This window comes from Phyllobates terribilis, unplaced genomic scaffold, assembly GCF_046119375.1.
Source record: "Phyllobates terribilis strain yellow unplaced genomic scaffold, ASM4611937v1 Scaffold_49__1_contigs__length_9717188, whole genome shotgun sequence".
Lineage (NCBI taxonomy): Eukaryota > Metazoa > Chordata > Amphibia > Anura > Dendrobatidae > Phyllobates > Phyllobates terribilis.
In genome coordinates, this window is record NW_027362809.1 from 8,064,013 (window position 1) to 8,080,817 (window position 16,805).

At 43.2% G+C, this 16,805-nt stretch overlaps 1 protein-coding gene across 1 annotated transcript in view; it reads left to right on the plus strand.

Annotated features, from left to right (window-relative positions):
- Positions 1 to 12,637, plus strand: part of LOC141191685 (uncharacterized) — a 103,581-nt gene extending 90,944 nt beyond the window's left edge. The window contains exons 14-15 of the mRNA XM_073661627.1: positions 9,616 to 10,627; positions 11,685 to 12,637. Of these exons, the coding sequence (XP_073517728.1) occupies positions 9,616 to 10,073 (458 nt within the window). The 3' untranslated portion in view covers positions 10,074 to 10,627; positions 11,685 to 12,637. The remainder of the gene's footprint in view (positions 1 to 9,615; positions 10,628 to 11,684) is intronic.
- The last annotated feature ends 4,168 nt before the right edge of the window (positions 12,638 to 16,805 follow it).

The window sequence follows — 16,805 nt, forward strand, 5'->3', positions numbered from 1 at the left end:
AAACTTTGAGGACTCCACCAAGATAGTGAGCGGCTATGACACAATAATTAGCGTCGTCATGCAGGTGACATGAGCAAGTGAGTGATTTTTCACGTTGAATAAAGGATAGTTGTGTGTCAAATATGACTCCAAGACAGCAGGTGTGCCGAATGGGAGTTATAGTGGCACCAACTAAAGGAAATTGCAAAGTTAGGTATAGGTAGGTTAGTAAAAGTCAGGTATAGGTAGGTTAGTAGAGGGAGGAAACCAAAGGAGTTTATTGTTGGAGATATTAAGTTCAGGCTCTTGAAGAATTATATAAAAAAAATTCCTATCTGACAACGCTGGTGGCAGAGGTCACAGTTCCTTGGACAACCAAGGAATACAGGCAGGAGAGACACAAATCAGATGCAGCAGAGGTAGGGGAACGCTGTCAAAGGTCTGTGACAGTTTTCTCAGACCCTCCCAGTGCCCAGGCTCTAATAAACCTGGTACTCTGACAAGGAGGGAAAAGGTTTGGAAGATGCTGAAGGACTACCTTGGCGACTGTACCAGCATCCTCCATGATTCCTCTCTGTGCCTTACAACTGTTGGGTATCCAAGCTGGACCCTTGGAGGTCCTGGCGGCTAGCGTTTTGTCAGAGATGGTTTTTAATGCTGCTGAGGGCATTATAAATTATATAACTGATAGGCGCATCTGCCTGTCAACTGAAAATGCTGACAGGCTGACTTATCAAAATGAACAAGGGCTGGATTGGGCCAGACCTCTCAACACCACCAGATGATAGCATCGAGCATAAACTCAAATCCAGTGGTTATTTTTTTGGGGTCTATTCCCATGCACCCCTTCACACCCAGACATCCTCCTTCTCCTCATCCTCCACCTCCATATTTCCATGCCCACATAAATTTTTAAGAGTGTTTCTAATTAGAGACGAGCGAATATTTCAACATTCGATTCAGATTATAATTACCGTTTTTGCAATATTCGCCAATGTAATTGTCGAGTATTCGCCGAACATTGCCGAACGCCATTGGATTCAATGGGGGTCAAAACCAATCGCATACACAACACCTTCAAATGGGACCAAAAGCTGCAAAACACATCAATTTAGGGGCAGACAACAGGAAAGTGCTATCAATTGACCCACAGTACAAGTAGTATAATTATTATTCATTATTATAGCGCAATTTATTCCATGGCGCTTTACATGTGAAAAGAGGTTACCGAGTGGTACAAGAGGAGAGAGGACCCTGCCCGTGAGGGCGCACAAACAGTCTATAAGGGATGGGTGAGGATACAGTTGGTGAGGGTACAGCTGGTCGTGCAGCAATATGGTGGAGCGAGGGTTACTGGGGGTTGTAGGCTTGTCGGAAGAGGTGGGTCTTCAGCTTCCTTTTAAAGGTTTCAACAGTAGGCGAGAGTCTGATATGTTGGAGTACAGAGTTCAAGAGTAGAGGGGATGCACAGGAGAAATCTTGTATATGATTGTGGGAACATGAGTTAAGACGGGAGTAGAGAAGGAGATCTTGTAAGGATCGAGGTTGCGTGCAGGTACAGTACAGATCAAAAGTTTGGACACTCCTTCTCATTTAAAGATTTTTCTGTATTTTCATGACTATGAAAATTGTACATTCACACTGAAGGCATCAAAACTATGAATTAACACATGTGGAATTATATACTTAACAAAAAAGTGTGAAACAACTGAAAATATGTCTTGTATTCTAGGTTCTTCAAAGTAGCCACCTTTTGCTTTGATGACTGCTTTGCATACTCTTGGCATTCACTTCATGAGCTTCAAGAGGTAGTCACCGGAAATGGTTTTCACTTCACAGGTGTGCCCTGTCAGGTTTAATAAGTGTGATTTCTTGCCTTATAAATGGGGTTGGGACCATCAGTTGTGTTGTGCAGAAGTCTGGTGGATACACAGCTAATAGTCCTACTGAATAGACTGTTAGCTGCTTTTTTCTTGCCATAATACAAATTCTAAGTAAAGAAAAACGAGTGGCCATCATTACTTTAAGAAATGAAGGTCAGTCAGTACGAAAAATTGGGAAAACTTTGAAAGTGTCCCAAGTGCAGTTGCAAAAACCATCAAGCGCTACAAAGAAACTGGCTCACATGAGGACCACCCCAGGAAAGGAAGACCAAGAGTCACCTCTGCTTCTGAGGATAACTTTATCCAAGTCACCAGCCTCAGAAATCGCAGGTTAACAGCAGCTCAGATTAGAGATCAGGTCAATGCCACACAGAGTTCTAGCAGCAGGCACATCTCTTCAACAACTATTAAGAGGAGACTTTGTGCAGCAGGCCTTCATGGTAAAATAGCTGCTAGGAAACCACTGCTAAGGACAGGAAACAAGCGGAAGAGACTTGTTTGGGCTAAAGAACACAAGGAATGGACATTAGACCAGTGGAAATCTGTGCTTTGGTCTGATGAGTCCAAATTTGAGATCTTTGGTTCCAACCACCGTGTCTTTGTGTGATGCAGAAAAGGTGAACTGATGGACTCTACATGCCTGGTTCCCACTGTGAAGCATGGAGGAGGAGGTGTGATGGTGTGGGGGTGCTTTGCTGGTGATACTGTTGGGGATGTATTCAAAATTGAAGGCATACTGAACCAGCATGGCTACCACAGCATCTTGCAGCGGCATGCTATTCCATCCGGTTTGCGTTTAGTTGGACCATCATTTATTTTTCAACAGGACAATGATCCCAAACACACCTCCAGGTTGTGTTAGGGCTATTTGACCAAGAAGGAGAGTGATGGGGTGCTACACCAGACGACCTGGCCTCCACAGTCACCAGACCTGAACCCAATCAAGATGGTTTGGGGTGAGCTGGACCACAGAGTGAAGGCAAAAGGTTTCTCAAGCGCTAAGCATCTCTGGGAACTCCTTCAAGATTGTTGGAAGATCATTTCAGGTGACTACCTCTTGAAGCTCATCAAGAGAATGCCAAGCGTGTGCAAACCAGTCATCAAAGCAAAAGGTGGCTACTTTGAAGAACCTAGAATATAAGACATATTTTCAGTTGTTTCACACTTTTTTGTTAAGTATATAATCCCACATGTGTTAATTCATCGTTTTTATGCCTTCAATGTGAATGTACAATTTTCATAGTCATGAAAATACAGAAAAATCTTTAAATGAGAAGGTGTGTCCAAACTTTTGGTCTGTACTGTAAGTACCAGGAGACTAGGTCCCAGATATATTTAAGAGACAGGTTGTGGATGGCTTTGCATCTCATGGTTATGGTTTTGAACTGGAGTCTCTGGGCAATGGGGGAGCCAGTGAAGGGATTTTATAGATTGCAATCTTATAGATTTCTGGAGCCAGTCCACAGTAAAAAAGCAACCATAGAATGTCCGGGAACCTTCCCACAGACTTCTTAGCCAGGGCTGCTTCTCGTCTGGGTTGGATGGGCCCACCAGAGAACCGGAAACTCCTCCAGTGGGCCCTGGCTTCTCCTTCAGGAGAGTTCATAGTGCAAACCTTGCAGGTCGTGATGATGATAGAGGCCACCATCTTGTCACACACGACCATGCCTAGCTGTATGTTCAGCGGTGAGATCCACCAATCTGCCTGTTGTGTTACAGCTTTCAACAACTCTGCACCGGTGTGTGTTTTGTCACCTAAGCATTAAGCATATTATCTTCAGCACAGCCTGTTGCCGCTTGGCCAAGGCAGTGCTGCAGTGCTTCCAACTTGGGACTGATGTGGTCATTTCGGAGATGGATGCCGAACAGGAGGAGGAGGGGGGTGCAGGAGCTGAACAATGTTATTACATTGAGGGTACATTAGCGAGTCTGGTTTTTATACAAAAGAAAGATCCTACTGTGTTTTTATTTTATTTGTTTTTTTACAGCTCTTCAAATGTGTATTGGAGTGCGTCCTAATTTTTGGCAGCCCTTGAAATTGCTGCATATGCAATAACAGTGTAACATCCCTGGCAGCGTGCTTGCATAGTGCACCACCTCCCACTATGCAAGACCGCAATCTTACCTGTCAGTCCAGCCTAAAAACCGTGCTCCCGTTCATGCTGTGTGCATGTCTCTTGACTGACTGCTTAGGGTGGCGGCCCGGTTACTTCCTGATTCTTATAGCTGCTGTGGGCACACCCCTAATGCGTCTCCAGCCTATTGCTGTGAGTCACTGGATATTTAAACCCCCTCCACCCAGAAGGAGGTGCCTGAGCAACACTTTCACTCAGTTTGTCTTTGCAACTGTATTGCCAGGTCCTGTCCTGTTTCTGCCACTCTGGGGGCTGCATACCCAGACCTGTTATCTCTGACTTCTAGTCTGTTTCCGCCACTCTGGGGGCTGTATACCCAGACCTGTTACCTGTGACTTCTAGTCTGTTTCCGCCACTCTGGGGGCTGTATACCCAGGCTCGTTCTTGTATCTCATTGCAGTAGCAGTTCCTGTCTGAACTGTATCCTAGCCTGTTACCTGTTTGTCTCTATGTCCGTACCTTCCCTTTTCCTGCAGTATCTGAACCTGCACCTAACTCCAACTCGTTGTCTCTGTACTTCTGTTTGTGAGTTTTGTGTCCACTCGCTACTTCATAGGAAGTACCCTGTGTGTATCTGGTTCTGCTTGTCCCTTTTCCCTTCCTCCGTATCTTCCTCCTGTGTTCTAGCCATCTTCCTGTATTTTCCAGTCTGTTCCATGTGAACAGAGCCCTGTCCTCTCTGCCTTGTTCACCGCACCCCCGGTTTCGCTCCGCTCTGTCTTGCCCACCACTCCAGCGGTTTCTCTCTGCTCTGACTTGCCCACCGCTCCGGTGGCTTCCCTCTGCTCTGCCTTACCCACTGCTCCGGCGGTTTCTCTCTGCTCTGACTTTCCCACCGCTCCGGCGGCTTCCCTCTGCTCTGCCTTACCCACTGCTCCGGCGGCTTCTCTCTGCTCTGCCTTGCCCACCGCTCCAGCGGCTTCTCTCTGCTCTGCCTTGCTCACCGCACCAGCGGTTTCTCTCTGCTCTGCCTTGCCCACCACTCCGGCGGCTTCTCTCTCCTTTGCCTTGCCCACCGCTCTGGCGGCTTCTCTCAGCTCTGCCTTGCCCACCGCTCCGGCGGTTTCTCTCTGCTCAGCCTTGTCCACCGCACCTGCGGTTTCTCTCTGCTCTGCCTTGTCCACCGCTCCGGCGGTTCCGCTCTGCTCTGCCTTGCCCACCGCACCTGCGGTTTTCGTTCCGCTCTGCTTGCTCACCGCACCAGCAGTTTCTCTCTGCTCTGCCTTGTCCTCTGCTCCGGCGGATTTGCTTTACTCTGCTTGTCTACCGCATCTGCGGCTCTGCACCTGTCTCCCAGTCTGTACTGGACCCTATCCAGCCTGCGCTCCAACCTGCTAGTACCTCCCTGTCTGCACTCCAGCCGTGCTTGCCAGTGCCCACCTGTCTGCATACCAGCCGTGCTTGCCAGTACCCACCTGTCTGCATACCAGCTGTACTTGCCAATACCCACCTGCCTGTATGCCAGTCTAACCTGCCTGTTCCTGCATTCCCCGGTGTGGGTCAACAACTGTGACCGGGATCTGACCTGGAGTCGCACCTGGTCCCTCTGCTCGGTTCCTCCTTGGTCCACGGAGTCGACTAAGCCGCCGTGCGACCTTGGTCGGATCGGGTTGATACTTAGTTACGCCCCTCCAGGCACTCTTCGGTTCATGGTACAGTGGGATCACTAATCACGCTCATGCCAGTCAGTCCGGGTGCGAGCGTAACAAACAGTATTGGAGACACACTCTTTAATAATGGGAAAGAAAATTCAAATAGATTCTATATTCTAGAATATTAACTGTCTTATCTGAAATTCATTTACGGGTGAGGAATCGCAGTATGGATTGCGTATTACACCGATCCAGCCAGGTATTATTGCCTTATACTGCGTGCTGCTGGTGCTGCCCAAAAAATGTAAAATCTGTTCTATTCCCTATCGATAATGCTGTTAGATGCATTAACAATAGGGACAGGTGCTGCTAGGTGGTATCATCAGCTCCAGATGAGTTCATTCTGGTCGCATAAATGTCTTCCACAGTCCATAATTTTTTTTTTAGTATTTCTTTGGCTTTATATACAAGTCATTACCCTGGAAAGAATGTTTCTTAACATTTTTTCTATTTTAGCTTGTTTTTTGTATGTTTTCTTTTTTGGCAGTGGTGTAATACTCTGACAACATTGTTCACAGATTTTGTCAGCAGCCAACTGTGAATAGGTTTGAACCCACAACTGCAATTTTTTAAATAGAGTGTAATATTTGACACACTTACAAAAATTGCTGGATTATTAGGCAGGTCATATGGGATCACGTCTGATGGCCACAGTTTCAGGTAGTCGCCAAATAGTATGGTATTTCTCAGCGACCAACTATCAATTGGTTCAACAAAACACAGCTGTCTAAATTTTAATAGTCTGATCATTGAAAAAAAAAGTTTCTCTGCTTCCACAATACAGTAATGTGAATAAAATAAAAAAAATCTGTCTGTATTCTGCCAACAAGCAAATGGAGCAGTAAAATGGTGTACTCTGGATTACTTTTTAAGCAAATAATAAGGATTAAGATAAAAAAAAATTTTAACCCTGGCCCCTGATACCTTGGGCTATATCTACGGATATCTGTAACAGCAGCAGCAGACAGAATGTGCAATGGACCCTCTTGTGCTGTATACACTGCCACAAACCCTGACTGCCTGATTGCCTAACTCCTGCTATCACCACTGAATATATGCAGCTGGATTAGTCCTCAGAAGGACTGTTAGTTCAGATGAATTTATATATACTCCTTGAGTACCACTACCTATATCTAATTATTACACCGACAATTCTGTCCCTCACACAGCAGCACCTCTCCCTACTCTGCCTGTTCCCGGGATAGACTGTGACGAGCCTAGTGTCATCAAGTCTTATATAGACCTGATGACGCTATGCGGCCAGCCAATCACTGTAATGCCAGAACCAACATGGCTACGACAATACAGTGCTTGGCAGGAATCCCTGCATGTTCGTTGGCTCTCTAAAGAGCGTCAAACATGCAGGGCGGGGACCCCGAGCAAGCCGGAAATACTCGCCAAGCATGTCGATGCTCGGGCGAGTCCCAAGCAGTAGCGAGCATGGTCGCTCATCATTACTCCCTACCCTTTATCCCCTCTACATGGATCTGGACTTACACAGAGACCCCTAGGCTTGGGCCACGGTGTTACCTGCTGTTCTGGGGAGTGAGATGGGAAGAAGAATAGTCAAGTATCCGGGTCAGAACAAGGGGGGGAAGAGAAAATACAAAATCAGAAGACACAAGAGTAGTCCGTAAACGGGCCGGGGTCACAACAGGAAACAAATACACAAGCCGGGAGCTGAGCACAGAGGACTGAACCAGAGGAGAACAAGGCTGTATCTGGCAGCTTCCGGCAATATGCTTCCAGCTTTAGTAGGGTGTGGTGCTTTCTAATTGGCTGAAGCAGAGAGCAGATTACTTCAGCTGGACAGCACACACCCCCATACTGCCAGACTGGATGGTACTAGAGGTCAAAGGCACCCTAATTTTAGTAGCTGGACAGAGCCTATGCCTCACAGAGCTTCTGGTTCAGATGTCTCTTCCATCACCAGTGCTGCCTGCCAAATGAATAAGGCAGCTCCTGGTGACTGAATCAGTCGTCACAGCAGCAGATCCCAGAGGAGATGGGACACACCATTTGCAGAAGCCCTAATGTGACCAAAATGGCAAAAAACCATAGCAGTAGAAATCCCCATAAGTGACTCCATTTTGGACATTATAACCCTCAGTGAATTCATCTATAGGAATAGTGACTATATTGACTCCACAGCCACTTTCTGGAAATTAGCACACAGTGGATGTTGGAGAATGAAAATTGGAAATATACCATTTTATTACCCAACACATAGTGCCCAGATTGTGCTCCTGGAGACACACACCATCAATTAACTGGGTTCTTCTCACTATGGTAATGCCAAATACATGGATGCTAAATGTCTTTTGGGCGCACTGCAAGGCTCAGAAGCAAGGGGGAGATTTGACTTTGGGAGATCGGATATTGCTGGATTGGTTTATGGAAGCCATGTTGCTTTTCAAAAGCCTTTGAGCCACTAATAATGAGGAAACCTCCGTTTTTCCACTGACAGATGATGGACCTGAATAGGGTCTTGTTTTTTGTGAGACGAGTATATATTTTTATTCATATTATTTTCTCCTACATAACATTGGTGGCTTTTTATTCCATATTTTGGAGGCAGAATGAATAAACAGTTGAACACCACGCTCTACTGGTTCATGCTATGAGGTTTTCTATTAGACTGTGAACTGTCATCTTGGTGAATAATTCAATATTTTACATAACTTAACATTGTTACGGACAATTTGAGTAGAAATGTTCAAAAATATTAATTTCAAGGATATTTTATTAAAAAATAATAATTGGTTTTATTCTTTGCAGTTGTCTGTACTAAGAGATCAGAGGAACAGCTGACATTTTTGATTTTTAAATCAGATGAGCTGGAGATCACACAGGATACAATTGAAGTGAATTATATTACTCCTGAAATACCATCATCCCTTTACAGCAAAGATCTGTCATCTGATCCTTTGAAACAGGTCCTGTCTTCTGATTCATTGCAGACTACTAAGGAAAATCCAAGCCATAAAAGAACCATTAAAAAACAAACTGCTCTTAAAGCAAAGAAACCATTTTCATGTTCAGACCGTGTGAGATTTTTTAACAAGAAATCGCAACTTGTTAGTCACCAGAGAACTCACACAGGGGAGAAGATCTTTTCATGTTCAGAATGTGGAAAATGTTTTGTAGATAAATCAACTCTTGTTACACATCAAAGAAGTCACACAAGGAAGAAGCCTTTTTCATGTTCAGAATGTGGAAAATGTTTTGTAGGGAAATCACACCTTGTTAGACACCAGAGACTTCACACAGGGGAGAAGCCATATTCATGTTCAGAATGTGGGAAATGTTTTGTAGGTAAATCCATTCTTCTCGCACATCAGAGAATTCACACCGGGGAGGAACTGTATTCTTGTTTAGAATGTGGGAAATTTTTTATCTGGAAATCGTATCTTGTTAAACACCAGAGAATTCACACAGGGGTTAAGCCATTTTCATGTTCAGAATGTGGAAAATGTTTTGTGAATACATCATCTCTTATTAGTCACCAGAGAAGTCACACAGGGGAGAGGCCTTTTTCCTGTTCAGAATGTGGGAAATATTTTACACAGAAATCAAGTTTGGTTCTACACCAGAGAAGTCACACGGGAGAGAAGCTTTTTTTCTGTTCAGAATGTGGGAAATATTTTACACAGAAATCACGTTTTGTTCAGCACCAGAGAACTCACACAGGGGAGAAGCCTTTTTCCTGTTCAGAATGTGGGAAATGTTTTAACTATAAATCATATCTTGTTAGTCACCAAAGAACTCACACAGGGGAGAAGCCTTTTTCATGTTCAGATTGTGGAAAATGTTTTAATCAGAAATCGCATCTTGATAGACACCAGAGAACCCACACAGGGGAGAAGCCTTTTTCATGTTCAGAATGCGGAAAATGTTTTATCCAAAAATCATATCTTGTTAGTCACCAAAGAACTCACACAGGGGAAAAGCCTTTTTCATGTTCAGATTGTGGGAAATGTTTTAACCAGAAATCGCATCTTGATAGACACCAGAGAACCCACACAGGGGAGAAGCCTTTTTCATGTTCAGAATGCGGAAAATGTTTTATCCAAAAATCATATCTTGTTAGTCACCAAAGAACTCACACAGGGGAGAAGCCTTTTTCATGTTCAGATTGTGGGAAATGTTATAACCAGAAATCGCATCTTGATAGACACCAGAGAACCCACACAGAAGAGAAGCCTTTTTCATGTTTAGAATGTGAGAAATGTTTTGCAAAGAAATCACTGCTCATTAAACATCAGCGAACTCACACAGTGGAGAAGCCTTTTTCATGTTCAGAATGTGGAAAATGTTTTGTAGTGAAATCACACCTTGTTAAACACCACAGACTTCACACAGGGGAGACCTGTATAAATCCTGAAGGTAAAACTAGAGAAGACAACTCGGACCTGGCTCCCTGAAAGGCTGTTGAATGTATCATGTACCTCCTAAGGAACCGTGCAGCATAGGAAGAAACCCAAGCAGTACACTTATTGGACTGGCCTAGATATTCAGAAGTAGGACCAGAACTCCAAGCAGAATCCACTAAAGACTATCAGCAGCAGCGAAGACCAGCAGGGGGAAGATTTAACTAGTAGGACAGGCAAGATAACAAATGAAAAACAATTGCTATTCGAAATGAATGGACAAAGGCAAATGGTAATCAGCACCCATACAGGTACAGAACCTGCTGTGGCTCCGTGGACAGAGACGCCAACATAAAAGAACAGGACCACCGATCAAATCCCGAGGCATGACAGTTTTATACAGAAATCAAATATTATCACACATCAAGGACCTTACACAGGGGATAAACTGTATTCTTGTTTAGAATGTGGGACATTTTTTAACTGGAGATTACATCTTGCTAGACGCCAGAGCAGTCACACAGAAAAGAAGCCTTTTCCATGTTCAGAATGTGGGAAATGTTTTACACAGAAATCAAGTTTTGTTTAGTACCAGAGAACTCACACAGGTGAGAAGCCTTTTTCCTGTTCAGATTGTAGAAAATGTTTTAACCAAAAATTCTATTTTGTTAGGCACAAGAGAACCCACACAGAGGAGAAGCCTTTTTCATGTTTAGAATGTGAGAAATGTTTTGTAGAGAAATTGCAGCTTAAGCTTATTAAACATCAGAGAACCCACACAGGGGAGAAGTCTTTTTTTTTGTTCAGAATGTGGAAAATCTTTTGTGAAGAAATCATTTCTTCTTAGTCACCAAAGAACTCACACAGTGGAGAAGCCTTTTTCATATTCTTAATGTGGGAAATGTTTTACACCGAAATCAACTCTTAATAAACATCAGGGAAGAAGCCTTTTTCATATTCAGAATGTTGGAAATGTTTTAACTGAAAATTGTATCTTGTTAACCCCTTCCCCCCGAATCTGTTTTACAATTCTGATCAGTGTCACTTTATGTGGTAATAACTCTGAAACGCTTTAACAAATCCCAGTGATTCTGAGATAATTTTTTCGAGACACATTGTACTTTATTTTAGTGGAAAATTTTACTTAGAGTTTACTAAGTAATTACTGCACGTATTATATATTTATACCCAAGCTGGAGATTTTATAATATATATATATATATATATATATATATATATATATATATATATATATATACACACACACAGTATATATATATATATATATATACAGTATATATATACAGTGTATATATATACATACAGTATATATATATATACATACAGTATATATATATACTGTATATATATATTTATACACTGCTCCAAAAAATAAAGGTAACACTTAACACAATGTAACTCCAAGTCAATAACACTTCTGTGAAATCTACCTGCCCAGTTATGAAGCGACACTGATTGTGAATCAATTTCTCCTGCTGTTGTGCAAATGGAACAGACAACTGGTAGAAATGATAGGCAATTAGCGAGATACCCCTTATAAAGGAGCGGTTCTGCAGGTGGTGACCACAGACCATTTCTCTGTTCTCATCCTTTTTGGCTGTTGTTTTGGTCACTTTTTCATTTTGCCATTTCTCTCACCCCTAGAGATACAGTAGCATGAGGCGATGTCTACAGTACAACCCACAGAAGTTGCTCAGGTAGTGAAGTTCATCCAGGATGGCATATCAGTGCGAGCTGTGGCAAGAAGGGTAGCTGTGTCTGTCAGCACAGTATCAAGAGCATGGAGCAGATACCAGGAGATGTGGAGGGAGCCATAGGAGGGCAACAACCCAGCAGCAGGACCACTACCTCCTCCTTTGTGCAAGGAGGAACAGGAGGAGCACTGCCAGAGCCCTGCAAAATGACCTCCAGCAGGCCACAAATGTGCATGTTTCTGCACAAACGGTTAGAAACCGACTCCATGAGGGTGGTATGAGGGCCCGACGTCCACAGATGGGGGTTGTGCTCACAGCCCAACACCATGCAGGACGCTTGGCATTTGCCACAGAACACCAGGATTGGCAAAGTCGCCACTGGCGTCCTGTGCTCTTCACAGATGAAAGCAGGTTCACACTGAGCACATGTGACAGAGTCTGGAGACGCCATGGAGAGCGATCTGCTACCTGCAACATCCTTAAGCATGACCGGTTTAGCAGTGGGTCAGTAATGGTGTGGGGTGGCATTTTTTTGGAGGGCCATCCATGTGCTCGCCTGAGGTAGCCTGACTGCCATTAGGTAACAAGATGAGATCCTCCGACCTCTTGTGAGACCATATGCTGATGCGGTTGGCCCTGGGTTCCTCTTAATGCAGGACAATGCCAGACCTCATGTGGCTGGAGTGTGTCAGCAGTTCCTGCAAGATGAAGGCATTGAAGCTATGGACTGGCCGCCCGTTCCTCAGACCTGAATCCTGTTGAGCACATCTGGGACATCATGTCTCGCTCCATCCACCAACGTCACGTTGCACCACAGACTGTCCAGGAGTCGGTGGATGGTTTAGTCCAGGTCTGGGAGGAGATCCCACAGGAGACCATCCGCAACCTCTTCAGGAGCATGCCCAGGTGTTGTAGGGAGGTCATACAGGCACGTGGAGGCCACACACAATACTGAACCTCATTTTGACTTGTTTTAAAGGACATTACATCAAAGTTGGATCAGCCTGTAGTGTGTTTTTCCACTTTAATTTGGGGGGTGACTTCAAATTCAGGCCTCCATTGGTTAATAAATTTGATTTCCATTGATTATTTTTGTGTGATTTTGTTGTCCGCACATTCAACTTTGTACAGAACAAAGTATTCAATGAGAATATTTCATTCATTCATATCTAGGATGTGTTATTTTAGTGTTCCCTTTATTTTTTTGAGCAGTGTATTATGGCTGCGATCAGACTGCTACTATAAGTAGTCCCCATAGTGGGACTAAGTAAAAAAGTGAGAAAAAACAACAACAATAAAAGTACCCATATTTGGTATCGCCGCAACTGGAACGACCTGACCTATAAAACTGTCCCACTAGTTAACCCCTTTAGTATACACAGTAAAAATAAAAAACTAAAAAAAAGAATGCTTTATCATCATACCGCCGAACAAAAAGTGGAATAAAACGAGATCAAAAAGACAAATATAAATAAAAATGATACCGCTGAAAACGTCATCTTGGCCCGCAAAAGACAAGCTGCCATACAGCTCCATCAGGGGCTCCCCAACACGACATTGCGTCCTCCTGTTACACTTATGAAAATGCAAAATTGCTGGCTGAAAAACATTTTTGCTGGAAAAATGTAATTTTATTTTTACGTCTCAATGTTATAAACTTCTGTGAAGCACCTGGGGGTTCAGGGTGCTCACCACACATCTAGATAAGTTCCCTGAAGGGTCTAGTTTGCAAAATGGTGTCACTTGTGGTGGGTTTCCACTGTTTAGGCACATCAGGGGCTCTCCAAATGCAACATGGCGTCCCACTAATTATTCAAGCAAATTTTACTTTCAAAAAGTCAAATGCGCTCCTTCCATTCCAAGCCCTGAAACACCGAATATGAGGTCAGTCAAAAACCTTTAACAAGCAATTGGTTACATGGTGGCACCGCAGAAGCGGGTGCCCACACTACATAAAATACAATGATTGTATAAATACACAAATAGTTAAATATATAATATATATAAATACACATACATACACACACACACACACACATGTAGTCTGAACCACAAAGGAGCAAGTATGTACAAGTAGAGTGAGGCCAAGCGTATAAAGCAATATACCTAGTGTAGCATGTCAGTGAACCTCGGGTAGCCTAAAAATAACATATAGATGAGCTTAACTGTATAGCATAAGATGATTATAGATATAAAGTGGTCCTACACAGGCGGCGAGCCAACTGATGGCACCAGGGAATGAATCCCTCTTGTGAAGATTTAAATAGAGTCAATGACTAATGAAGGAAGTATAATGTAAGGTATAGAGTATTCCAAAGAGAGGGAAGGGGGAGGGGACACAATGGACATAACACCAGATCAATGGCAGACAGTGTTATATATAAGAAAGGGGCTTAATGACCGGCTGTGGAGAGGAGTGCCCAGAAGATGCTGGTTAGATGTTAGAGGACGTGTTCAACATGAGGGTCAGGTCAAAACTTGTAGACAAGATAGGTAATATGACTTATACTTCTGTTCTACGTGGTCCAGGGTACCGACCGAGTATGCGCCACACTCGGCACCCTGGGCCACTTAGGTAATATGCCTTCCATGACCTCATGTTCGGTGTTTCTGCTTTGGGTTTTGGCTTGAAAAACGCAGATTTCATTAGAATAGATTGTGGGCTCCATTAGCTGAGCCCCTGAGGTGGCAGAAACACCCCCCCCCCCCCCCGGTGACCCCATATTGGAAACTTCACTGCCTAAGGAATTAATCTAGGGGTGTAGTAAGTATTTCGAACCCATAGGTGCCTTACAGAATTTTATAACATTGAGTCGTGGAAATATGACATTTTAGTGGTAAAAATGCAATTTTTCTATTTGCTACAAATTTGTCAGGTACACAAGGGTTAATAGGTGAAACTGAACCTAATTTATTAAATAATATATCCTGAAAGAGGTGATGTCCCATGTCATCAGAAATTAGTTAGCCCACACCTCAGGGGCCACTCATAGCCATGGTGACTCGATGTCATCATGACAACATCCGGGTGACCAGAGCTAACAAGTTCTTTAGGTCATGTGCAGTGCATGATCTACCTAACTGGTGTCAGCGCAGCACTAAAAGTTATAAAGCATAGCAAAGCTCCTGTATATATATATATACACATAAAGGCAGTTGTACTCAAAAGTTTACATACCTCGGCAGAATTTTTCATTTTTTGGCCTTGTTTCAGAGAATATGAATGCTACAGTTTTTTTGTTTTCTCCACTCATGGTTATTGGTTGGGTGAAGCCATTTATTGTCAAACTACTAAATTTTCTCTTTTTATATTTTAATGACAACCAAAAACATCCAAATGACCCTGAGCAAAAGTTCACATACCCTGGTGATTTTGGCCTGATAACATGCACAGAATTTGACCCAAATGGGTTTGAATGGCTACTAAAGGTAACATCCTCACCTGTGACCTGTTTGCTTGTAATCAGTGTGTGTGCGTAAAAGCTGAGTGAGTTTCTGGGATCCAGACAGACTCTTGCATCTTTCATCCAGCCACTGACGTTTGTGGATTGAGAGTCATGGGGAAAGCAAAAGAATTGTCAATGGATCTACGGGAAATGGTAGTTGACCTGTATAACACAGGAAAGGGATACAAAAAAAAATATCCAAGGAATTGATAATGCCAGTCTGCAGCATTCAAACTATGATTAACAATTGGAAAATCAGGGGCTCTGTAAAAACCAAACCACGCTCAGTTAGACCAACAAAAATTTCGGCCACAACTGGCAGGAAAATTGTCTGGGATGCAAAGAAAAACCCACAAATAACATCAGCTGAACATCAGGACTCTCTGAAAACTATTGATGTGGCAGTTTCAAGATGCACAATAAGGAGGCACTTGAAGAAAAATGGGCTGCATGGTCAAGTCGCCAGAAGAAAGCCATTACTGTGCAAATGCCACAAAGTATCTCACCTAGAATACACCAAACAGCATAGAGACAAGCCTCAAAACTTCTGGAACAAGGTAATTTGGAATGAGGAGACCAAAATTGAACTTTTTGGCCACAATCATAAACGTTACATTTGGAAAGAGGTCAACAAGGCCTATGATAAAAAGGAACACCATTCCTACAGTAAAGCACGGAGGTGGATCGCTGATGTTTTGGGGATGTATGAGCTACAATGGCACAGGAAACTTGGTAAAAGTTGAAGGAAACACGAATGCCGTACGTTATCAGCAAATACTGGAGGCAAATTTGCCCTCATCAGCCAGGAAGCTGCGCATGGGGACCTACTTGGACGTTCCAACATAACAATGATCCAAAACACAAGCCCAAGTCGACCTGTCATTGGCTACAGCAGAACAAAGTGAAGGATCTGGAGTGGTCATCTCAGTCTCCTGACCTCAATATCATTGAGCCACTCTGGGGAGATCTCAAGCGCGCAGTTCATGCTAGACAGCCCAGGAATTTACAGGAACTGGAGGCTGTTTGCCAAGAAGAATGGGCAGCTTTACCATCTGAGAAATTAAAGAACCTCATCTACAACTACCACAAAATATTTCAAGCTGTCATTGATGTTAAAAGGGGGCAATACACGCTATTAAGAACTGGGGTATGTGAACTTTTGATCAGGGTCATTTGGATGTTTTTGGTTGTCATTAAGATTTAAAAAGAGAAAACACAGTAGTTTGACAATAAATGGCTTCATCCAACCAATAACCATGAGTGGAGGAAAAGTTTTTTTGTTATCATTCATATTCTCTCAAACAAGGCCAAGATTGGAAAAATTCTGCTGGGGTATGTAAACTCTTGAGCACAACTGTAAGAGATTTCAAGAATGTGGAATGTTAATTGGAAGATCTAGGAACTGCAAGTTATCAGGCAGTAATGGGCAAGCTGAAAGGATATATAGGAGAGACGAATGTATGTGATCCCTATGGTATGTTGCTTTATTATTGTATGTACTGGTTTCTTGGTTTTGTTAAAAAAAAAAACTAATGAAAAAAATCTCAAATGTATTGGATTAAAAAAAAAAAGACTAAGAAAAAGGCTTCTCCCCTGTGTGGGTTCTCTGGTGCCTAATCAAATCT